General features: G+C 29.8%; 1 protein-coding gene across 2 annotated transcripts in view; it reads left to right on the top strand.

Annotated features, from left to right (window-relative positions):
- The window catches only part of LOC123524557 (excitatory amino acid transporter 1-like), a 39,409-nt gene that overhangs the window by 9,378 nt on the left and 3,341 nt on the right, over positions 1-26,690 (top strand). For both annotated transcript variants that reach the window (XM_045302839.2, XM_053538722.1), the window contains exons 2-8: positions 2,189-2,481; positions 3,642-3,816; positions 5,172-5,214; positions 7,010-7,061; positions 7,588-7,777; positions 25,566-25,799; positions 26,470-26,664. In XM_045302839.2, the coding sequence (XP_045158774.2) occupies positions 2,196-2,481; positions 3,642-3,816; positions 5,172-5,214; positions 7,010-7,061; positions 7,588-7,777; positions 25,566-25,799; positions 26,470-26,664 (1,175 nt within the window). In that variant the 5' untranslated portion in view covers positions 2,189-2,195. The remainder of the gene's footprint in view (positions 1-2,188; positions 2,482-3,641; positions 3,817-5,171; positions 5,215-7,009; positions 7,062-7,587; positions 7,778-25,565; positions 25,800-26,469; positions 26,665-26,690) is intronic.

The raw sequence follows: 26,690 nt of genomic DNA, 5'->3' as shown, positions 1-26,690 counted from the left end.
AGAGGTATTCCTAACACTTTATTGGAAAAAAGAGCACATATCAGCTGTAATTATAACTAGGACGGCATGCAATAGTCATTTTACCCATGCTGAATGAGCTCAACTCAACTCTGACACACAAGTACAATGTTCTGAATGATCATTTCTTTATCAGATACATGATATAATTATACAGGCCGATTTGGAACTTAAGACAGAAAATACACTATATCGTCATTTGTCAAAAGCCTTAATATGCAAGACAACTGTAGCTCAGTATATTTTAGGGAGACATTGTTATAAATTTACCGATTAATCTTTACCTTCAAACATTTATATCCAACTCTATTTGGCATGACTCTTTATTTCTGTATCATATTTTCATCTTAAACAAGTTTTTATATGTAACTATTTCTGTCCTTGGGGTGTCTGCAGTAAATCACTGCACTTTAGAAATGTTTATAGTTATAAGCTCTGCGGAGGTGTTCAATGAGAGAGACCGTCTGGTGGTAAACGTGTTGTCAGATCAATAGGAAGGTCGTTGGCTCAAACCGTACAAAGGTTAATCTATCATACAATACCGGTGCTCTTTTTAAGAAAGCGGAGTTTAGACTGATTCTAAAACTTGAAATCTTAATCAACAAATTCAAATAAATTAGTATCACTGAATATAGTATAAATTAGCAATAATAAATACAACAATACATTTAATTCACATTCCATTTTCTTTTGTCGTAAAGAAAGCATTAGCATGATCGTATACTTTAGCTTGAAGTCATTAATTGTCTTGAAAAAAGTATGTTTTGTATAATATGTTTTTCATGAATTTGAATTAGATACTGAATTACAAAAAAAAAAACACATAAAAAACCTTCTTTAAGCCTTAGCTGCTCTTTTGAATGCTTAATGATAATATTCATAGGGAAATTGAACTATTGGTACCCCATGTACAGTTTAAGTACTGTAAAATCGATTATATGAATTACAGTATGTACGTATTATGTGAACTTGTTTTATAAAATACCCTTAATGAACCTCAAAATGTAAAGAATGTTTAAATAATATTTTTTATATACTTAAATACTAAAATTAGTTTTGTTTACCTGAGTGATATAATATTCACACTAAAAAATAAAGTCATCCTGAAAATGTAATTTTTAAACAATTTTCCCCCTTTTAGGGCCTCATCTATGTCAATTGTCAATGTCTGATATATCAAATATGTATAAAATGTAACTAAATAAATATTATGTGAATAATAGTTACTTATTTAGGTTATAAATTAAGCTTTTGGACATTGCTTTCAAAAATATGTGATTAAAATAAATAAAATATAGGTCCCTTTTTGGGGCCTCATTTTAAGCTAATTGGGGTTAGCGAACTGCGTGCCTCCTCCTTTTTTTGGATTCAGCATACTTCAAAATAGTTACATACAAAGTTTGGTGCTTTCTTCACAAAAAGAAACATCTTTTTCCTATAACCTACTCACTATTAAGCGTATAGAGGTATTGGTAAATGCAAAATGAACAGTCGTTTGAGCATATCTAAAGGGGTGGCGGGGGTGGGGTGGGGGTGGGGGGGGGGGGGGGGTAATGAGGGGGGAAAGTCCCTTTGACGTGACGTCAATACATATTTATATTTATAATAAACACAATAAAATTATCTTTTAAGTCCTATTCCTTTTATAAATGTATAGAACTGTGTACCGTCATATAATTAGTACATACTATGTTAACAGGTGTGGTTTTCAGATTTTTAAAAGTCTCAACCCAGGTTGAAAATGGTGTCTGGTAACAATCTTTCGTGTGTAACTACAGTAATATTCATGCAATTCATTTTTTCGTTCAACTACACTGCGCCGACAATTTTTCAAAATATATTTCTTGTTGTGTATATCTATGAAATCAAGGTGATATTCATCAATTATGTGAAGACAGAAGAGGCATAGTTAAAGTGTGAGCAGATGAAAAGCATAGCTTAATTGCCTGTCAAGGCAAGTAAGCCATCCTGTACTAGAGCTTAAAGGGAGTATGCCGTTCTATTTCATCGTTGAAAAAAGCTTTGAATCAACCCGCAAGTTTCTAAATCCTAGTGTTTGATTTACATTGGGAATATGTTCACTTAAAGCATATATGAAATTTGTTCGAACTGGCAAACTTATGTTAGAACTGTCTTGTCCGATCTTTATTTATTGTCTATGCATTTTCAGTATAACCATGGCGACAGGGACGGGTACAGAGCGACGGTCAACCGGTGAGAAGGTGAAGGCCTTCATTATTTCAAACATCTTTATAATTCTCATGGTCCTAGCCCTCATCATCGGCGTCGTTATGGGTCTAACAGTGAGAAGATTAGATGGATGGGAGTACTGGCAGAAGAGGAAGATATTCTACTTGAGATTTCCGGGGGATTTACTCCTCAACATGCTCAAGATGCTGATCCTTCCACTGATCGTGTCGTCTCTCATCTCTTCACTTGCGGCGCTGGACAGCAGAGCTTCAGGTTTCGCTCTTCTTTACTTTACTGGTCTTATAATTAAAGACACTTGCTGCAGTTTCTTGTATGAGAGATGGGGCAAACATTTCCCAATAACAGAATTTGTTCAAACTTTGTATATGAACACAGTTTCATGTAAGAAACAGAAAAATGCAAAAACAATCATAGGTCACCATGCTTGTTTAGGAGTTATCTGCCCTTAAAACTGGATTTTTCTTCTAATTTGCATATTCAAGTGCAGACAACTCCTGAACAAGCAATGGTAACCTTCGGTTTTTTTTTTCATAATTCTGTTTCTAACATGACACTGTGTTCATATACAAAGTTTGAACAAATTCCATTATTGGGATTTTTTTTACCCAAAACTGCAGCATTTTTCCTTAAAAACTGATTGATACTGCGCAAGATAGCTCGTACTTCGTGCAGTAACTGCTTCGGATGATAGTTCTCTCTATACCGACATGATACTCCTCGCAATCATTAATGACTATATTGCGGAGGTGCAAGTCTTACAAATTGTTACAAGTGAGAAAGATCTCACGAAATGCATGGTTAGAAGAATAAAAGTACGGTGCTTAGGTTAAAAACAAAAGGGACACGGGAGCCAGCCGCTCAGCATATAGACAAAGGCTTGGGTGGGACTGTACATTACTTGGGGCTTGGAGGGTGGGGGTCAAGTTTAACGTCATTTTTAACAATTATTCAGTCATATAAACGACGGTGTCTAATTGTAGCAGTGGGTACAATGCCCAACTTTATAGTGCTGCCTCACTGGAATATCACGCCGCAGACTCGTGACATGATACTCCACCCAGTCACATTATACTGACACCGGGCTGACCAGTCCTAGCACTATCCTCTTCATGCTGAGCACAAAGCGAAAGCTGCTAGTACCATTTTTACGTCTCTAGTATGACGCGGCCAGGGATCGAACCCACGACCTCCCGAACTCGAAACGGGCGCTTACGAGGCGGTTACATTACTTGGGAAGTAGTTTAAAGAAAAATTCTGTAAGATAATTTGGAACTATTTTCCCCTATTAATTCCCGTTTAATTTTACTAGTTCGTACTACGAGCCAAAGCCATTCCTCCGTCGTAAAATACATTCCGCGTCGCACTTTGACATCATTTTGCAAATTTGATATTCTCACCACGTTTCCCTGCAGGTCGTATGGGTTTACGTGCCGTTGTGTACTATCTAACCACAACGTTCTGTGCCGTGGTTATTGGAATTGTAATGGTGCTTGCAATACGCCCCGGGAATAGAGGCAATGAAGACATTGCAAAAAGTGGAAATACAAAGGAACAAGAGCCTTTAGAAGCGCTGTTTGATCTTATCAGGTATACAGTCACACATTTTCGTTTTCAAATCTTTTTGTTTGTTTCGGGTTTATGTAACGGCGGGCAGTTACCCTAACCAGTGTTCCTGGATTCTGTACCAATACAAACCTGTTCTCCGCAAGTAACTGCCAACTTCCCCTCAAAAATCAGAGGTGGAGGACGAATGGTTTCAAACACACTTTTTTAAAATCAATTCATCACGAAGAACATACGCCTCGCCCGGGGATCAAACTCATGACCCCGGCGCGGATCCGTAGAACTGCGTTCTGTTTTCCTATCGATCTAAGCGTACGCAGATACACAACTTGATTACTATCAAATTTTTGGCATCATGAAAGCAAAATAATCTTATATTTATAAATAAGCATATTCGTACGTTTTGTAAAAGAATGAAAACATGTTTATGTGTATCCGTTCAGCGGATCGCACAATTACTTATGAAAATTACTTAAAAGTTAATATTAATATGAAAATTACTTAGGAAAGTTAATATGAAAATTACTTAAGAAGGTTAATATGAAATTACTTAAGAAAATTGCTTAAGAAAGTTAATATGAAAATTACTTAAAAAAATTAATATGAAAATTACTTAAGAAAATTAATGTACTTTGACTGGTATAATTTTCACCATAAATGATTTCTGATTGTAAGATAATATTGCAAATAAAACTTTTAATGTTAATGGCGTTCTAAATACTGCGCCCGAGACACATACACTCATTAGCGATACTTTATAAGGAATGAAGGCATTTTATAAAAAGCCATAGCTGTCTTCTGATGTTGATATCTTTGATCCTATAGATGTATCTGTCCACTTATGTATATCTTTAGAAAAGGTATCATACAACGACAAGCAGGTGTATATCACTATGAAGAGCATTTTCTCCTCAATTTCAATCTCATTATTTGACAGTTCTATATAAATAAGAATTTATAACAGGAGTTTCCGCCATTCATTACGGTCCATGTTTTACTGTTCATTACTGAGAAAAACTATACAAACATCTGAAGTTACTCACGCAGATGGTGTGTCTGTCTTCCCGGCAAATTGTTCGTCACATCAAACAAAGACCTGTCTTTTGATTTTGTATACATTTAACACTGTTCTTCAAAAGATACTACTTCAGTCAAATCATTCTTGAAAAGACGAAGGACTACATGTATTTATAAGAAGTACGTTTCTCTTTGATATACGGAATTCTGTTTGGACCATATCGACATGGTCCAAACAGGATTCTTTAATGAACTCTTACCTTGACTTACTACTTCTTCTTTCATAGATTTACATATAGTTTTCTTCATTTTTCGTCTTTCGACAAAAGATGAATAATCGCTGTTTGTCTTTTTGTTTTCAGAAATTGTTTCCCTGACAACTTGATTGAGTCTGCTTTTCGAAAGGTATGTACGTGTTTTTATTTGTTTTAATAGCATTTTAATGTTTTGGTAAGTCCAACATTTTAGGAATGTTGTCATGTATGAACATTAAGAATCCATGTAAGCATTTGAAAGACGAAGGGTAAACAGTTTCTATACTCAAAGTAACTGTTTCACTTATCAATAAAGTTTCAGTTATGATCATAATCAGGGTGTGTTCCTAGTTAATTATTATTTCCATTGTAGAAGAAAGGCTGAACATCCAGTGAAATATACCATAGCAACTTACATCGTATGACAGGAGTTTGGCAGGAGTAGAATTCTATAAGACATTATCTATCGTTCTAATCCTTTCCATACAGATGTAATATATGTTTATTTAACTAAATGTGCACTTATTTGGAATAAATATCATTTAACTAAGAGTGTGACCCAGTCATTCTAAACTGCTACAGCCCACCTGTATAGTACGGAAAGACTGACAACGCAAGACATTTTTAGAATGTTCCTAATGACGACTTAACCCTTACCTTGCTAAATTTCTATATATGAACTTTATGGACAGTACTCTTAATTGTTAAAAGTGGTGCTTACCAAAAAGATACTGACTGAATGGCGTACAGTGTAGATGTACGGATGTGCAGGCTGATCATGATCTACACTGGTCGAAAAGGCAGAATCAATCGTGTTTAGCATGATAAGGGTTAACCTGTCAATATATGATAGAGACCAGATTCTGCTAAATGAGCATGTATTTTTGTCTTTGTTAGATTATGCGATTAATTCAATGCATAACATTTTTTTTTCATTCGGTGAAACGTTTTTGGCAGAAATGGAATTTGGTAATTTTTTACCTAAGATACATGTACAGAACTTGAAAAACATGAGCTGTCAGAAGACAGCAACACTCGACTATTCAACAGCCTTGTCAATTGAATGAATACAAAAGTCGAAACATGGGCATTATTTTGTAAAAATGCAAAACAGGGTTATGGACCCTGCACAGTGCTTATCAGCTCATGACAGTGGACATGTGTGCGAAGTTTCAATCCATTCCCAGTAGTGGGTATTGAAATACCAGCTTACATACAAAGCCTAAACCCAAAACTGCTAAGTCAAAAAAGGGGCATGATTTTGTAAAAATGCTAAGTAGAGTTCTGGAACATGACACTGCATGTCAGATCGTGACAGTGAACAAGTGTGTGAAGTTTAAATTAATTCCCATTAGTGGGTACTGAGATACCAGCTTACATACAAAACCATAACCAAACATGTCCAAGTCGGAAAAAGGGCATAACTTTGTTAAAAAGCAAATTAGAGTTATTGAACCTGTGTAATGTAAGTCAGTTTATCACAGTAAATAAGTGTGTGAAGTTTCAATCCATTCCCGTAAGTTGTTACTGAGATACCAGCTTATATACAAAAACTTAACCAAATCGGGATGCGGACGCCGACGCACAGGCGAGTCCAATAGCTCTACCTATTCTTTGAATAGTCGAGCTAATAAATAAACGTATCGATAGCGGTAGAAATCTACAACTATTTCCTGATTATACTACAGTCATCATCATCATCATCATCATCATCATCATCATGAAAAGAAGAAGATACGCTCATTAAGTCTTATAACTGTCCCCAGATTTTTCTTTTTTTTTTGTTCTTAAGTATCATGAGGTGATACTATTATTCCTTATGCAAAGTGATTCTACGTGGTTCTGCGTGATTTTACGTGATTCTACGGTTATTTGATTTCATAGAAGTTCTATTTTCTTTATCAAATTACCGAACTTGAATTAACAATGTCTTTGTATATTTGCAGCAAACGACGGAAGTCCAGGATTATAATGTTAAAATGCAAGAAGGGAACAAAAGTAAGACCAATTTTATATCCCGAGGAACGGGATTAACACGTTTTTATTAACAACTGTATACTGCAGAATGGACAGTTTAGTTCCCCTGCGCGCGGAACTACTTTAAAAATCTTCTTGCCAGAAAACATTGGCCCAACTTCAAAATAGTTTCACAAATATTTTCCTTGTGTGACCCTCTGTGAAAACTGTCCAAACAGGCTGTAAAACTAATGCCTCGTTGATTTCCATCGCGCAGTCAAAGGGAGGCAACAACAAGATGATGTCGAATTGCGAATATTTCAAGCTGTATTGCATATGATATTTTGTCATCTGTGTCAATATCATTTCTAACTCCTCTGTAATTCCACTAATGTCACCTGACTGGACAAGAAATGTCTCTGCATGTTGAGACAACATCTGCATATTCTAAATTAGGTTGATGTATGTTTTTTTCAAACCTCACATAGATTGACATTTTAATACACTATGATTACTTTCTTCTTGTAGTAACACGTCCAAGAATCTGACAATTTTATTCTCTCTGCAGCGATTGTTGTGGACACGGTCGATAATCCGAAAGTTGTCAAGTCAGAAGGGATGAACGTCCTTGGCATTGTTGTTTTCTCAATATTTTTCGGAGTTATGTGCTCAAAAATGGGACCTGCGGGGAAACCATTGTTGGACTTCTTCGAGGCCCTACATGTGGCTACAATGAAACTGACAATGTTGGTAATCTGGTAAGTAAACATTTCTAAACCGTAATGGTTTAAAGAAAAATACCTCATCTCGTCGAGTTTGTATAATTCTAATATATAGTAAATATCTTTTATTTCAACATTATTTTCATGTGTATTTTGTGGCCATGGCGGCTGTAAAATGTCTCCTCGTACTTGGATTCAGTATTGTTATATTTTCTGGTCCTTTGGAATCATTGAGTTCATACAATATCTATGTAATAAGAGTTCCGCTTAAGCCGGTGCTAGGGGGTGCGAGAGGTGTTGCACTTTTCATTACCTCTCATGGAACAAACTCAATCAAACCGAGTCTGCTATTATTTTCCTTGGTTGCATTCTCTGCTTCCTAAAGGATCTTCGTATAGATTTTATTATTAAGAGTTGAAACTGTTGTCAAAACGACAACCGAAGAACGAGTACCTGTTTAATTTTAGTGGTTTGTAAATATGAGATATGTACATCAGAAAGGTAATATTTCAAAAGGAAGTAATAAGATCAGCATAAATCAGGGATATATCTCCGAACTCAAACAAAATAACAGACAAAAAAACACAAAATGAAACAAGAGGGCCAAAATGGCCCTAGGTCGCTCACCTGTGTAACACACCGTAACAGTGTAAACATGTTTTACCTAGTGATTACAAGTAAACAAATATTCTGACCAATTTTCAGTAGGATTGGACCAAAAAACTTGGCATCTTGAGGGAAAACAAGCATTTTCTTTGACTTGACCAATTGACCTAGTTTTTTTGCCCCACATGACCCAGATACGAACTTGTCCAAGACTTCATGATAACAAACATTTTGACCAAAAATTATGAGCATAGAATAAAAATGTGCCCCTAGGGTGTAAACAAACTTATTCTTTGATTTGACCTGGTAACCTAGTTTTTGACCCCACATGACCCAGATAAAAATTCATACGATATTTCATGCAGACAAACATTCTGGCCAAGTTTCATGCATTGGATCTGACAGATTCATCATGGAATCCAAGATTTATTGTGGTTGAAGATATTTTGCAAGTTTGTATCAAATCAGACCATAAATGAAGTCTCTATATGGCCAAAATAGGAAATTTTGGACATTTAAGGGGCCATAACTCTGGAACCCATGACGGGATTTGGCCAGTTTTCGAAAGGAACCGAGATACTATGCCAATACAAGTTGTGTGCAAGTTTGATTAAAGTTGATTGCAAAATCTTGTCTCTATCGTGTTCACAAGCCAAATATAACAAATTTTGGCCCTTTAAGGGGACATCACTCTTGAACGCATGATGGGATCTGGCCAGTTTTCGAAAGGAACCGAGATATTATGCCAATACAAGTTGTGTGCAAGTTTGATTAAAGTTGATTGTAAAATGTGGTATCTATGGTGTTCACAAGCCAAAAAATAGCAAATTTTGGCCCCTCTAAGGGGTCATAACTCTGGAACCCATAAAGGGATCTGGCTAGTTTTCGAAAGGAACCGAGCTATTATGCCCATACAAGTTGTGTGCAAGTTTGATTAAAGTTGATTGCAAAATGTGGTCTCTATCATGTTCACAAGCCAAAAATGGCAAATTTTGGCACTTTAAGAGGCCATAACTCTGGAACCCATGATGGGATCTGGCCAGTTTTTGGAAGGAACCGAGATGTTATGCCCATACAAGTTGTATGCAAGTTTGATTAAAATCAAATACAAAATGTGGTCTCTATCATGTTAACAAGGAAATTGTGGACGGACGACGGACGAAGGGCGATCACAAAAGCTCGGAAACCATCTACTAGAAAATTGGCATTCTCTGTCGTAAGTAGTTATATATATGGGGGTGCGAGCTCAATTTTGACCCCCCTGACCCCTTGACCCTATTCTAAAAAACCCAAAGTCAAACAATTAAAAAACAAAAAATAAACAACTTTTCATAGTACTTTATGAAAACCTATAGTAAAATATGATTAAACACTTCCACCAAATATTTGCCAAAATCCTGCCAAGTGGCAGCAATGTGGCAGTCGCTGCCAACTTGACAAACTTTTGGCAGAACGTTGGCAAACAAAAATTAAACCAATCAAAACCCTGCCATTTTTCCCAAAAGTGGCGCAATGTGAAAATGTCTCCCAAACTTGGCAAAATTTTTGGGCAAAACTTTGGAAAAATTTATTTATTAAAAAATTTAAACTTATTTGATCTTTTTTTGAATTAAAACTACATTATTAGTCTTTAAATAATTTTAAAAATTTTTGATATAGTGAGTTTAAAAATTAAAATATATTGTTTGAAAAAAAAAGAAAATTTCTGATAATAAAATCCTCTTTATGTTAAAAAAAAAAAACGGGAGAAAAAATGATAAGGGCATTGTTCATCTTGGGGGAAAAATGAAATAAAAGTTTTTTAAAAAAGTACAGGGGGAAATTTAGTTTTTCACAAAGCTTTTCCTTTATTACCTAAAAAAGGGTTTAACACTTCCAGGATAAATATTGTGGGCAGGAAAATCCCTAGATAAGGGGCCCCCCCCTTTCAATGAACGGGAGCAGTTTTTTATGGACCTGATTTTTGCTATGCCCGCGAGAAAAAAAAGGGTACATGTGAAAAGCAAATGCTTTCCTTTTAATAAAACAAAAATCAAAAAATTTGGAGAAAGATTGAAAACTTTAGTTGTGAAACCTATAATTAAAACGAAATAAAAACCTTGGGTTGGGACAAAAACAAAAATCAAAAAAGGGAAAAGGGGGTGGGTATCCCCCAAAAATAAATTGGAGGATGAATTGAGAAGAATTACACAAACCAATTAAAAAAAAATTTGGGGAAACAAAGAGGTTTTTAAATGTTTTTGATGTACTTGGTCGCTGATTTAGTTAAATCAAGCTTTTTAAAAATTTAAATAAAGGAGTAAATACTTGTTAACCCGTTATTGTATTTTTAGTAAATATGCTTGGGTTTTTCCTTTAAAAGAAAAAACTGGAGAATTTGTTACTGAAGCATCTGAAAAAAAAAATTTCTGAAGGCTTTTTCAGTAAATTTGGGTAGATGAAGGAAAAAAATTTTATAATAAAAAGTTGAATCATTTTTGAATAAAAAAAAGATTTTTGTATTTTCTTTAATGAAGGAAGGCTGTAGTTATTGAAGTTTTAAATAGGTTTAAAAAGAATAATGTGGAAATATTTTACAGAAAATAATTTTACTTATTTATTTAATTTGGGTTTTGGTTTTTTAAATTAAACAAAAAAAAAACATTTTGTATAAAAATAAACCCCAACCCGAAGCTAGTAAAAATTAAAATAAAGGTTGTTTATTTTAAATTTATATGGTTTTTAAAAAGATCCCAAAGAGTAAAGAAAAATTTAAAATTGGTGTCGAGTTCGTTAAGTAAAATTTAAAAAAGACATTTGAAAAAGGATATCACCAAATGGACAGGGGAAAATATTTTAATTTAAAAAATTTAAAATAAAACCCCAAAACATACACTTTTAAAGTTTAAATGTAAAATAATTAAGGTTCATTTTATGAAAAAAACTTTTACCTACTAACAAGAAGTTTTTAGAATAGAAAAAGTTATTAGCGAGACTATAAGAAAAAACAAGCTTTAGTAAAAGGGAAAGGGTTTTACAATGAAAAATTTAATTTTGGGTTCCTTTTTTAGCGATCTTGAAAAAATTTTAATTTAGAATAAAAAGTTTAATTATATAAATGAGCAAAAAAAATTTAAATTTCTAATAAAAATGGAATAAAAACAATGGGTAAATTAATTATCCATTTAAACTAAACAGCTGCTGTTAAGAAAAAGTTATAAATTTTGTGGGAGAGTAAGTACTGGGTTAATATTACGCGGTTCTTTGGTTGCTCAGTGCATTAGCCTTTTTCCCAGCTATTCTATATTTGTAGCAGTTGCTGGCGTGTTCCATCGTAATTACATATTTACAAACAGACAAAACTTGCGACAAAAATTTTTTTTAAAATCCTTCACCAAAAATAAAAAAAACTTTAAAAAAAACCGGATTGGAAAAAGTAAATAAAGAAGACCCAAATAAATTTATTCAGGTATTTTACAATATTTTTGAAATGCAGAAGAAAAAATTATTAAACACCCTTGAAATGCATTGAAGGAATTTAAACTTAACGGTTAAAGTAAAAAAAAGAAGGCTGTATTAAATTTTACTGCGTTTTTGAGATTTTTTTTCTTTAAGAATTTTAGGGGTTTAATAAAAAGGTAGATAGAATGATTATACCAAAATTTTTAGCACTTTAGGGAAATAAGAACCCAATGAAAATTTATAAAAAAGTTTTTAAAAAAGAAAAATGTTATTAAATCAAACTTAAATCAAATGTTAGCGATGAATTAAAAATCATGTCTTTGATAAATTACAAATGTTTAGATCCTTATTTTTTTAAAAAATAATTTTTTTGAATGGAAACTGGGGTTTCCCTTTTTAACTGAGAAGAAAATGTGAAAATTATGTGATTGTCCGGGCCAAATAATATTCGAAACAATCCTAAAAAGTTATTGAAAACCGATTGTGACACTAATGAAGAAAAAACTATAAAAGATTATGCAGCACCCAAAGTTTTAATATTAATTCGGGTTAATAACTTTTGTCTGAAAAGGAAAAAAAAAAAAGTTAAAAGGGGAAAATAAAAAAACCAGCGGAAAAAGTTTAAATTTAAAATTTTTGTTTTTCAAAAGATAATTTAAAATTTTATTTTTTTTTATTTTTTTTTTTAATTTTTTTTTTCCCTTAGTGTTTTTTTTTTCAAAATATAATATATAGAGGAAATCGGGATCTAAAAAAAAACAATTTTTAAAAGAAATTTGAAATTAAAATTAATTTTACAAATCCAAAAAATCAATTTATTTTTTAATAAAAGACTCTTAAAATATTAAAAATTGAACTTAAAAAACTTTAAAAGGTATAAAAATAATTTTGTTTTAAAAATAACTTTTTTTAAAAAATGGTTAAAAATGATAAAATATATAAATCAGCTTATTTTCAATCAAAGCTTTAAAAATTTTAACACAAATGAAATAAAAAAAAACTTTACCCCAAGCTTTTGTGAAATAATAAATAAAATTGGAAATGGATTTCTAAGGGAAAGGGGGTGGAAAATGAGTCAGTTGATGTCATTTTTTAAATAGATAAGGATAGCCCTTTGGGGCTGCTTAAATTTTTTTGAGTTCCAAAACCATTACAAAATTCAAAAAAAAGGATTAAAAAATTTAAAAAGAACGATGATAATAAATGTTTTGATGGTGTCATTTAGTTAAAAATTTTCCTGTAACAAAAAATTTAAAAGGTTTTTAAATTTATAAAAAAATATAAACGATCTTGATTATACTGAATTAAATTTCCTGTTATTTTTAAATCAAATAAAAATAGAATTTTTAAATGAAATATCATTTAATATTTTTGGGTTTGAAAAAAAATGTATTTTCCATTGACATTCAAAATATCTTAGAAAAAAACCTGTGAATGTTGAAAATTACAAATGATAAAAAAAAATGATAAAATAATGATAAAATAACTGTGATGAGTAAGCCCTAAAGAACTGTAGTCAATTAGTTTGGTAAAAGCTTTATTGATTTGTTTAAAAAACCAAACAAAAAGAAAAAAACATTTTTTTTAAAATAGTTTACAGAATTTTACTCAAGAAAGATATAATGAACACATCCAAAAATTGTTTAGCTATTAATGGTACCCAAAGGCCCGAAAAAAGCAAAGGGGGAAAAGTAAGTACAATTTAAAAATTTCAAAAAGGGTTTTTAGCAGACCTTTTTTTAATTTATGCTGTTTTTTAATCAATAAAAAAAAAATTTTTAAACTGTTTTTCCATCAACGAATTTCATTTCTGTAAAAAAAACAAGTTGGGAAAAAAGTTACATTTACCATATCAAAATTATAGATTTGGTTACGGCTTGAAGTTTTTTGTTGTTTTGACGATAAATTCCCAAAACCAACCCAGATTTATAGGTCCTAATGAGTTTATAAGTTTATTAAAAAAATGCTTGGGGAAGGGAATATTGTAAAGAAATTTTTAAAAGAACATTTTAAAAAAGAACAAATGTTTTAAAAAATGATTAAACCGATTTAAAAAAAAAAAATTTTGTAATCTGTGAAAAAGATATAAGGAAAAAAAAAAATCCTGCCCGTGACCATTGTTTTAAAACAGGAAAATTTTTGGGGAAAGTGCTCACTCAAAATGAATAAAATTTTAAACAAACACAAAAAATTCCTGTTATTTTTAAAATTTAAGAGGTTTGACGGTCATTTTTTAGAAAACAAATGGGAAAATTTCAAAAAAGAAAAAATGTTATTCCAAAACATTAGGGAAAAGTTATATGGATTTTGATTTCGGGATTTGGGTCTTTATTGATTATTCCAATTTATGTCTCAATCATTGGATAACTTAGTTAAAAAATTTTCCCAGAATTTTAAATACTTATCTCAAAAATTTTTGATTGTGAAAATGTTGAATTTTTAAAAGAAAAAGGTGTTTATCCATTGTTTGGGTTCATTTAAAAAATTTAAAAAAACAAAATTTACCTTCAAAAGAAGGTTTTATTAATTTTTAAATAAAAACTAATATTTCTGATAATGAATCGAAATGCTAAAAATTTTTGGGAAAAAAAATTTAAAAAATAAAAACCGGGGAGAATATCAGTCTATTTTTAAAAAGACGTTTTATTTTAGCTGATGTTTTCCCCAAATTTTTGAAAAAAACTATTTTTTAGAGTTACAAATTTAGTTTCCCTTGTCATTTTTTAGTAGTCCTGGGTTAGTTTGGGGAGAAATGTTAAAATGACTGGTTTAATTTAGATTTAATATGAATTGTATGATTTTTTTTTTGAAAAGGGATAGGGGAGGAAAAAGAATATTTCAAACAGATACAGAAAGCAAAAAAAAAATTATGGGGGATTATAATTAAAAGAAAAAGCAAATCATTATGTCCCTTGACCCCAAATCATTTTGGGTTTGGGGCTATGTGTACCTTTACCCTCGGGAAAACTTTAAATTTATACCCGAAAACAATTTAAAAAAATTAATTGCAAAAGGAAAAGTAACTTTATAGTTGAATGTGATCTTAAATATCCAAAAGAATTACATAAAAAACCCATAATGTTTCCCTTTTTAGCCCTGAAAAAATTAAAATCCCAGATCAATGGCTTTTATTTAGAAAAAATTATTAAAACAAAATTTGAAAAGGGAAAAAAAGTAATGTAAAGAAGTTGGTCCAAATTTTAATAAAAAAACAAAATTATGGTTCATTAAAAAAATCTTGAACTATTACACAATTAGGGAAAAAGTCAAAAATACTAAAATTTTAACTTTGACGAAAGCCCCTTGGGTTTAAAAAAAGATTTGTTTTTAATACTCAAAAAGATTTAAAGAAAAAAATTTCTTTGAAAAGGATTTTTTTTAATTTAAATGAACAACTTGTATTCGGTAGCGATGGAGAATTTACGAAAGGGGTTAATTTAAATTAACTCTGAGAAAATTTTTATTAAAATACTACCCAAAAACCTTCATTTGTTATTCAACGATGTTTAACTCTAACCTGTTTGGTATTCATAAAAAAAAGAAAGTTTGTTATTAAACAGCCTTGTTATTTTGGAAAATGTGCATTTAGATTTATAAAATTTTAATGTTGATTTTTTAAAATTTATTTTAAGGAAAATTCGAGGGAAATTGTAAATTTTTTTTTAGACCGTTCATTTATGTTATGAAATAAAAACTAAAGATGATTAAAGACTTTTTAAAAGGGACAAAGATTTTTTGATAAAGTGTTTCGTTGAAATTCAAATTTTATTTTGATTACAACAAAAAAGAAATTGGGAAAAATTTTAAAAGTAAAGGCCCCGGTGTGTAATTGTTAAATTTGTTGGTTTAAAAGAAGTAAAATGTATTTCTTTTATTAAAAACAAAAGTTAACATTAAAAAATGTAAAGGAATCAAAAACTTGTTGTTAAAAAAAAACAAATTCATAAAAATTCAAGAACTTTGTTTAATTCAACCCCAAAGAAACCCAATTTTTAAAGTTTTTCGTTTGAAAAAACACAATTTTTTTCCAGTTATTTTTAAAAAATAAAACATCTTTTCATGTTATGACGATAAAAGATATATTCTTGATTGGTTTTTTTAATTAGCTTTTTTTTTTAAATTAATTAAGTTTTTATTAAAGTTTTTTTTAAAAAGTTTTTATTAATTATAGAACCATAAATTGTTAATGATATTTTTAACTTTTTTTAAAGAATTTAAATTATAAATAACACATTTTTTTTTAATTTTTTAGCATATTAATGAAATGTTTCTTTTTTCTTTTTATTTTTTTACATCTAACTTTAAAGGAAAATTACATTTTCTTTTTTTTTTAATTGTAATTTAGCTTCTCCTTTATCTTTTTAATTGCATCAAAAGAAAAATTAGATGCAATTAAAATTAATTGTTACATTATTCCCTTTTTAAACTAAACCAGGACTAGCATTACGTTTCCATTGAATAATCCCCTGGGTTTATTTTGGGGTTAAAAACTTGTTAAAAACACGGGGTTTTTCTTTTAAATTTGTGTCGACACCATCTTTCTATTTTATTTTTTTTTTATTTATTTTATTGAATTTCCCCATTATATTAATTATTCCAGTTAATTTACATGCCCTTTTTAGTTAAAAAATTTTAATTTTTGTTATTTCTTTTTGATTTTAAATTTTTTAGTTTTTTTTCTTTATTTGTTTCACGGTACTTTTTTTTTGAAACATTTTATGAAAAAAAAAAAACAATAATATCCGCAAAGTGTCTTGTTTTGTCTTTTTTAAACTTTTTTTGGTTTTTAATTTGGTTTTTTACTTAATTATTCTTTCGGGGGAAGTCCAAATGGATCGAAGTACTATTATTAAAAAACAACCCAATGTTTTCCCAGGCCCAACAGAGGGGTCCAAATTTAAAAAATTCCCACCGTCCTTTTCTTTTAATTTTTAAAAAATTATTTCTACTAACACTCCCTAAATTTTTTAATTTTTAATGTTTTTACCCATTGTTAATTTCAAGTTAGTTTGGTTTGTTTAAAAAATTTTTTTTTTTTTTTACAGGAATTCGTTGTAAGGTCTCCGTTGTGAATAAAATCTGATACCTGCCTGCCCTTTTCCCTTAAAAAAGATGTTACAAAGGTATTCCTAGCTAGAGCCAAAATCCTAAAAAGCCCCGTCTTTTTTTGTTTTTGTGTTTTTAATCACTCCAGACCCTACTGTTGCTTTTTTTGTTTGGTGTAAGATATGGTGTATCATATTTCTCTTTCATTAGCTACTAAAATAATCCCTTTTCCCAAGTTTTTCAAACACCGTACGGGTTTTAACCAGACAAAACCCCAAAATCCCCTAGAGGGGCTAAAATTTTTGGAGCTTTTTTGCTGCCATTGGAAAAAATTGTTTTTCCTAACAAACCGCCAAAGCCTAAAAATTCAATTTTTTTCCTTTTTGGACATTTGGTTTTTGAAAATTTTAATTTCAATCCCCTTTTTATTTTCAAAGTTTTTTAATTTTTTAATTTGTGTTTTTGTTTAAAAGTAAAGGGAAGTTTCCTGAAATTTTTCTGTTTTAACTAAATATGTGGAATTTTATTATTTTAAGCTTGTGCTAAATTTTTTTTTTTTCCATCTGTTTGGGTTTAATTTATTTCAATTAATTTGATGACATTTATTTTAAAAATTTATTTTATTTTTAAAAAATAACAAGTTCTTTCCATTTTTTTTATTTCAATGTTTCTTTAAATACAATTGCATAAACAGAATATTTGCTGCTGGGGGTTTTTTAATTTTTGCTGTTAATGTAATTGCTTGGATCTTTGTATTTTTCCTTTTTTTTTTCCAAGTTAAAAAGAACAATCCCAAACAAACTTTTAAAAATTTTATGATTTTAAAAGGTTCCCAAATCTTTTTATTTTTTTTTAATTAAAAATTAAATTTTCACATATATTCTTTTATATACTTGTGTATTCTGTTTTGGAAAAAACACCTTTTCAAATTCAAGACGAAGGAGCTAAAATGCAATTAAACATTATCTGGATTAAATTTAAATGTATCTAATAAATGTGGGTTATGTTCTTTGATTACTTTTTTCAGGTCGTTGTAAAAAAACAAATACATGTTGTGGTTTTTTTAAACCCCGCCGTTATTTTAAAAATTTTTATTTTTTTGTGTATCAGTTGTTGCTCTTTATTTCCCTAGGGGTTTCCATCTTGCTTTTTTTAAAACTTTCGTGCAATTAGATCAAAACCCAAATTCATTAAAAAAAACGTGGAACCCCTAGATTTTAATTTTTTTTTTTTTTTTACCCAATTTCTACCAGCTCGCACTTAGCTCTAAAAATTAATTTATATCATTGTCAGCTGCAGTGTTTTTGAATTTGACTTGGGGGGAAAAAATTAGTTTCTAAACCCTGAAAAAAGAATAATTATTTAATGGAATTTTAGCATTTATCTCTTTTCCCCTTGGATTTAAAAACTTCCTAGAAACAAAACCCCAATTTATTTAGCTTGGGGGGTCGAGTTTAGTGCTAGCGTTGTTTAAAAAAATAAACTATTTTTTCAGTTGATTTTTTATAAACTTCAATAGTTCAAAAAACTCTTTTAATTTTTACTTTGATAAATTATTACAATCATTACAATTTTTTCCCTTTTGTTTAAAACCCCAAAAAGATCAATTAATGAAGCTGCTTATTAATTAAAGCAATTTTATCTCCTCAGCTAAATTTTACCTTAGCAAGCTTTTTACTTTAAAACTTTCTTCAAAAAAACCTTAAACCAATCAAAATATGAGTTCTATCAAATTGAAAAAGATTCCCTTTTTTTGTTGTTAATTTTATTTCCAGGACGATATTTTAAAATGTATCTAATTTAAAAGGAGTTAATTTTATATTTTTCCAAATTCTTTTGTTCTAACATGTTATATTATTATTATTTTATTTTTTTTTTAGTTTTTTTAAAGTTAAAACTTTATTTTTTATAAATTTAAATTTTTAATACGTTTTTGTTGGTGAAATTCCAGCCGGTAAAATCCCCGATCTGACATTTTTATTTATTTCATAGATATCCTCCTCATTATCATTATTTTTTATTATTTTTTTTTTATTATTCTTTTTTTGTAATTCCTTGGAATTAAATTCCAAAATGCCCCGGGGAGGTTTCTTTTTAAATTTTTCAAAAGTTTGCTGCAGCTAAATTTCCAACTTCTGTGCCAACCTTTTTTTTTCCACTTTCAAGTGCTGCTTTTCCTGCTGTTTCCCCAAAACTTTTTTTCCGCTGTGAATTGAAGATGCAACTCCGCTTGAAAAAATTTTTCTTAAAGTGTCAAAGTACCTGTTCGTGTTGATTTTTTCCTGTGTGAGATCAAAATAAATAAATATTTCCCTTTTTTTTTTCATAACTTTTTTGTACATATTAAAACTAAATTTTAATAAAAGTTTTAAAACTTTGTTTTAAATTTAATTTCTTTTAAAATTAGTGTAAAATTGTTTCAACCTCATTTTAAATTAATTTTTACCAAAAAACATCTGTTATTTATTTAATTGAAATTTTTAATTTTTTATTAATTTCAAATTTTCCAAATTTTGTGGTTTTTTGTAAAAGGATAAGCTCTTGGGGAAATCTGCAGTACTTTAAAACATAGTTAAAATCGCTGAAATTCCATCAAACAAGTGAATTTTTCAATAAAATACAATGAATGAAATTGTATCCACAGAGTTAGTTATATTTTGGGGTTGTAGTTCCCCCTTCAGTTTTGTCTAATTTTTTTTTTTCAAATCCAAACAATGTATGAAAATTTTTTATTTCCAAAAACCAAATTAAAATTAACTGTAAATTTAAATCAAAAATTAAAATACTTAAATAAATTCCAAAAATTTTGGGGGCAAATTTTGATTATCAAATTCATAATCACCATTTCTTTTTAATGTTTCCCCAATATAATTTTAATTTTGTGTAACGTAAGAACCTTTTTTAAATGATTTTTCCATTCTTTACCATTTTAAACGAATTCTTTTATTGATATTCATCCAAAAATTTGCCAAGGTTGGGCATAGGTTATTTTATCAAAACCCAAAAGTAGTTTTTTTTTATTAAAATTAAAGAACGACAAAACTGATTGTTAAAAAACATCGGTTTATTTTTATTATCTTTAACTGTTTTGAACTTAAAACTATTTTTTGTTCCTTTTATAATTATCAAAACAATCTTTTTAAATTAAATCTAAATTCAAGAAAAATTTTTTATATAAAATTTCATGTTGTTTGGTTAAAAAAGAATTCATTTTTTTAAAAGTTCATCAATTTTCTAAATACCTTTTTTTTTAGTTCTTCATTATTATTTCCGCATTATTGAACCCCAAATTAACTCCAAGTCATTAAACCCAATTTTTTTGATTCATGGACAAAGTCATACCTTGTCCCCCCAATTACTTTTTTTTAAAATTTTAAGATCTTTTTTTGATAGGTATCCCGACTTTTCTGTAATTTTTTTAAATATTTTTTTTGAATGAATTTAAGCTTTTTTTTTGTTTATCTTTTATTAATCAAACAATTAATCATCATCAACTTTGTGTTTTTGACTTTTTTTCCAGTTATTCTTCCTTAGCAATTAACTTATTTGGCCCTAAGTTTTTTAAGTTAATAATTAAATTACCTATTGTCCTTTGGTGAAAAAACTTAATGGGTTTTATGTTTTATTCCTTTTTCCTTTTTTTTATATAAGCTCCCTACCAAGAATTAATTAAACGTTTTTTGTACTTTTCAGTTGCCCCTTGTTTACGTTTTAATTCTTTTGCTTCTTTCTTATTTGGATCTTTTGATCTTGATTTGCTTGTTATTTGGGCCCCTTTTTTTTTTTAATATTTTCAGTAACTTATCTATTGTAGCTTTAAAAATTTTCTTCATTTATTTTATTGGATTTGATTCATTGCATTTAAAAAGGAAATATTTTCGCGGTTTGGAATATTATATTTTCTAAAACACTTATCACAAAAAACATTAAATTACTGTTGTATTTTTTTTTCTTTCGGTCTTGCTCCCCGTTTTTGATTCTTATTGTATCTCGTTTTTTAGTTTTCCCCCTCTTTTTTTTCCATAATCTTTAATCTTTTAAATTCATCTTTAGAAAACCCGTTCAACAGATTCATTCCCCAAAAATTTTGGTGAAGCCCATTTTTTAAAACTTTTTCTCTTTCATAATCTTTCAGACTTTTTTTTTAATTTCTTTTTTAGTGGTTTTTGTTTATTTCCTGTATTTTTTATATTCCTGCCCCCCCCCCCCCCCCCCCCCCCCCCCCCCAAATTTGAGCTTATTTCATTCAACCTAAAACCTAATTGTTGTTTTATTCCCGGTTGCTTTTTAAAAACTTGTAATTGTTCTTTTTGACTTTCTATTTTTTCGTAATTGGGTTTTTAAATTTCAGTGTACATTTCCCGATTTGTGCTTTTTTTTTTTTCCTTTTTTATTTCTTCTTAAAATCTCTCATCTTTTGCCGATAATTTTTTTTTTTTTCATTTCATTTAAATTTTGATTTCATTTATATAATAAGTAAGAAATGTAAAATATGTAAAATAATTTAAGATATGAAGATATTGTAAAAAATGTAAATATGTAAAATTTTTTAAATGGAAATCCAAAATGATACAAAAAAAAGTTAAAAATCTTTTTTAAAAATTTTATCCTTTTATGCCCGGTTCATGTTTTGAATGTTTAAAAATGTGGATCGTCAGGGTTGGAAAAACAAATCACTTAGCTTACTTCGAAAAAACCCCTTATTTAAAATTTTGTAATTTTCTTGTATGCTTAAAAAAAATAGAACACTAAAAATCAGATTTAAATAAATCCTTAAATGAAATTGCAAAAAAAATTAAAGTAGATCCAAATGAAATATTGATATTTAGTGATCCCCCCAAAGAACTTGTGGTTTGAATTCAGAAAAACAAAAAGTTGGTATTTGAGGGGGTTTTTTTGTGAAATAAAAAGTTTTGTTCTTTTTTCGGCGAAAAAATGTTGGGTTTTTTATTTTGTGTTTTCTATAAAAACCGGTTCGTTAAATGTTTTTTTTTTTTTAAAAACAGGTTTTAAAAAGGAAAAAAATGGTTTGCGTGAACAAATTAAGTGTGATCTTTTGTTGCAACAAATCAAAAAAAATGGGTTTTTATTTATTGCAAAAAAGGGTTTTGAAAAAAATTTTGGTAAATATAAAAAATTTTTGGGGTTTTTTTGATTAAAACAAAATTAATCAACCTGACGTTAAGTTTTAAATTAAATTTGATATGTTTTTTGTGTAGTACTAAAAAGCAATTTAAAAAGCTTAAAAGGGGAAAAGGATCATATCTTCACAGAAATAGGAACTTGATACACAAAGAAAGGCATTGATTGGGGGAATGAAATAATAACCTAGGAAATCCGATAAACCCAACGATGCAGTTAAAACGGTTTGGTTAAAAAAAATTCAAGTGTAATAGATGACTTAAAATTGAAGAAAACAAAAGTATAAAAAAAACATAGAAAGAGAAGTAAAAAATATTAAGAATTAAAAAAAGATTTTAAAAAGAAAATTTATTATTAATTTAATCAAATTTAAAAGGTTTAAAAATTTAAGAGAATGAAAACGGTTGATTTATTTAAAAAAACTTAAAAGAAAACTGATTTTACAGTGCAACATAAAAGAAGTTTTTTCGAGTTATTTAAACATTTTTTTCCCCCAATTTAAGAATTAAAAGTGTTGATTAACAGAAGAACTAAAAGCAAAATTATTGAAGTGGAAAAAGTTACAAAATTGTTTCAGTTAGAAATCGAAAAGAAATAAAAAAAATAAAACTGGAAATGACAAAGGGAATCAAGATTTCTCGAAACTTTTCAAATAATTGCGAAAATTTTAAAATTTAAATTTGGAAAAAGGGAGCTTCCCAAAGAGGGGATGATCATGTACAGCATTAGAAAACCTTAAAAAAAAAATTTTTTCTAAATAGATGATTTAAAAAACAAAAATTTGATAAAAGGTTTAGTATTGTTGCAACCGTCACAATTTAAATTTGCAGAAATTTAAATAATATTACAAAAAAAAATTTCAAGAAGATATTATGAAAATTTTAATAATTTTAAAAAATAATAAATGATTGGACTTGTAGTTGAAAAAATCAGTTTAAACAAAAAAAAAAGCAATTAAAAAATTTTAAAGATAAAATTAAAAAAATAATAAATGATTTTGGTCTGTAATTGAAAAATCAGCTAAAACAAGGAAATCAAACATGTAATACCCAAGTAAATTTTGCTAAAACTAAAGCAAAAACCCCTAAAGTCGAAGAAATTTTCCCTAATGTGAAGAAATTACAAAAATAAAAAAAGTTTTCTTAAAACAAAAAAAACACAATTGCTAGAACAAAGGCGTTTTTGACAATTTATTGCTTCTGATTGCCACAAAAACGACTTGATGATTTAGCGAAATAATTTTTTAAACTTAAAAAAAAAAGACAAAAAAATAAAGAAGAATTGGAAAAGAATAGAAAAATTAAGCCACGTGAAGTTTTTCTTTTTTAATTTTCAGGGTTTTATGGTGAATCAAAAAACCCGAGCCAAAAAAAAATTTTAAATATTTTATAAAAATAAAAAAAAAATTTCGTTTCAGGTGTTGGTTTTATTTTAAATATAATAATATAGTTGGTAAAGATGTGGCTATTTGGTATGATTTTTGGAAAATTTGGAATGTCGTGATTATAAAGATTTTTAAAAAACAAAAAGAATTTAAAAACTAGTTGACCGGATGGGCTATTTTTAAAAGTGTTTTAGTCAAAAAAAACGGAATTTTTATAATGTATCAGGTTTTATTAAACGCGACCCCCAAGAAGGAAAATGTTAAGTTTCACTTTTTTTTTTAGGTGGGTGGCAAGATGGTTTTACGGAACATTTCCCCCGGGAGTGAAAAATAACACCCTAGTCGGTGAATTTGGGGCCCGGGGCGGTGAATGTTTATATCAGAAAAAATTAAATTTTTTTTTAAAGAAAGGACAAAGTTTGATATTTTCCCTTTGCGATTCAACATATACAAAAAAATTCATTTATACTTTTGTGGAAGTTATATAGTTCCAATATTGGGGGTTTTTTTAAAAATTTAAAAAAAGTAAACTTTGGATATCCCTGTTTTAATTTTTAGGGGGCCCCTTTTTAATATACTTATAATTTTAAATAAGTTTAAAAAATTTTTATTTTATCAATAAAAATAAAAAACGCCAAAATTTTTCCCAAAAATTTTGCAAAAAAATTTGCCAAGTTGGCAGACATTGTCCTTTTTGCCCCTTGGCAGAAAAATGGCGGCTTTTGATTGGCTGAAATTTTTGTTTGCAACGTTTCCCAAAAATTTCAATTTTGGGAGCGACGCCACATTGCTGCAATTGGCGGTTTTGGGAATATTTGGTGGAAGTGTTTAATCATTTTTTACTATAGGTTTTCATAAAGTACTATGAAAAGTTGTTTATTTTTTGTTTTTTAATTGTTTGACTTTGGGTTTTTTAGAATAGGGTCAAGGGGTCAGGGGGGTCAAAATTGAGCTCGCACCCCCATATATATAACTACTGTCGTACCAAGTTTTTAAACCTATCATATGTCCATGACCTTCTAATGAAAACATTCAATGGCATTCTCTGCCATACCAAGTTTTTAAACCTATCATACTAATAAACTTTGATAATGTGGCAGCTGACCTCAATACAATCGACACTGTTATTTTCCAATACAGGTAAATCCAGTATTTACTTTAAAATGGATCTATGACGGATTATCTTTGAACATCCCTAGACTTATTGGACTCAACTGCCACATTATCAAAGCTTATTAGTATGTCCATGACCTTCTAATGAAAACATTCAATGTTTACAGGGGAAATATTCGAGTTTAATTTGCGGATGGTTATCTAATCTAACGTGCATGGTTTCACATTAATTAAACTGGATCATCTACATACTGTTATTGGCAAACTTATACTAGTTATGTGAGGGCTGCTGCACGTTTCATTACCTCTCGTGAATAGACATAATAATTATATATATAATATTATATAAAAACAACCCCCCCCCCACCCACAAAAAAAAAAATACCCCGCATTTTTGGAAGCATAGAAGTTAGAACCCCGCAAAGGAAAATAGTAGCAGACTTGGACTTACTGAGCCTGTTTATGAGAAATAACCCTTACCCTGATAAATTTCTAAAACGAACTTGTCCGTCTTTCAATTTGGACAGTAACATTATCTTAAAAGGGGTGCTTACCAAAAAGATACTGACTTTATGGCGAACAGTGCAGATTTTGATCAGTCTGCACGGATGTGCAGGCTGATCAAGACCTACTCTGGTCGCAAAGGCAGAATCAGTCCTGTCCAGCATGATAAGGGTTAATGAAATGCGCAATACCACTCACGCCCCGAGCAATGGCTTAAACGGAACTCTATTACACATATACCAAAAGATCAGAAAATATATCAGAAGTGAGCCTAGGTATACGGGAACATTTTATAGCCATTACACGACGCTGAAAAAAAAAACTGACAATGTCATGGTAGTTAATGAAAATTAAAGAGGATCCTTTGGAAGCATAGATCGCATCCAAGTAAATAATAGCGGACTTAAATCCCGCTGAGATATAGTTTATTAGTGCATCGGTACGCAAGCCCCCTGCACTGGCCTAAACAAAAATCTATAACCTATACATTAACCAAAGGATTATCAAATATATCAACAATGAGTCCAAGTACAAGGAACCTTTTTACAGCCGCCATAGCATTGGCCATATTCTATGAACCAATTTCAGGTATTCTCCAATCGGTATCATTTTCCTCGTCGCCACAAAGCTGATAGAAATGAAGGACCCCAATGTTGTGTTCGTACAGCTTGGATATTACATGCTTACAGTTCTGGCTGGTCTCGCAGTCCACGGCTTCATTGTACTGCCCCTCGTCTATTTCGTAGCGGCAAGGAAAAATCCATTCGTATTCATGTATAACATGCTTAAAGCGTTGCTTACCGCTTGGGGAACCGCCTCCAGGTATGTCGTCTGCTCATTCACTTCATTTTATTTTTCAACTTTCTTTTGTATATCAAACAATAGCTGCCGAACGTACACGTAACCAATATAATTGCTGAAAGAGTTATAAGAGTATTTAATATCACTTCCAACCAAGTCAAAATTGTAAATACAAGAATGTGTTTTTCTATAATTTAGAACGTACTGTACGATCTTCATATCCATTTGATTAGGGAATGATTGGCCAGTTTTGTCGTCTAGCAAATATTTAAATGCATTATCTTATAAAGACTTCACAATCAAACCGATTTTAAAGTCCCATTTATAAGGCTTTAAATTTAAGGTTAAAAACAGATGAACATAGATGTTATGCATTGATTTATGGTAACAAAAGCACTACTTTTAATACTGCGTATGAATTGAAACAGTTAAGAGTCGTAAAGGGAGGTAATTAAAACAATGTATTCAATAAAACACTCTTCTGTGTAAATCAGTATTCAAACATTTGACAAATACTAGACAAAACAATTACTGAAAATAGTATTTAACAAGAAATTAATATATTTTATGTTTAAAACAAAAAATGTGGCAGTCACATTGGCATTATAGGCCTTTAAATGTAGAACGTCTCATTACAGTTATTAGAAATATATGACAAAGTAATAGTAGATATGATACGTTTTTGTTCCAGTTCCGCTACATTACCAGTAACCATGGAATGTTTGGAACATCGAAACAAGATCGACATCCGGGTGGCTAAGTTTGTTGCTCCTATTGGTGCTACAGTAAATATGGACGGTACGGCACTGTATGAGGCAGTGGCTGCTATCTTTATTGCACAGGTCAATGGTATAACTCTCAATGTTGGAGAGGTTATCACTATCAGGTAAGTCACGTTTCATACTGTTCAAA

Source organism: Mercenaria mercenaria, chromosome 3 (assembly GCF_021730395.1).
Source record: "Mercenaria mercenaria strain notata chromosome 3, MADL_Memer_1, whole genome shotgun sequence".
NCBI lineage: Eukaryota > Metazoa > Mollusca > Bivalvia > Venerida > Veneridae > Mercenaria > Mercenaria mercenaria.
This window is presented reverse-complemented; position numbering and strand designations above follow the sequence as displayed.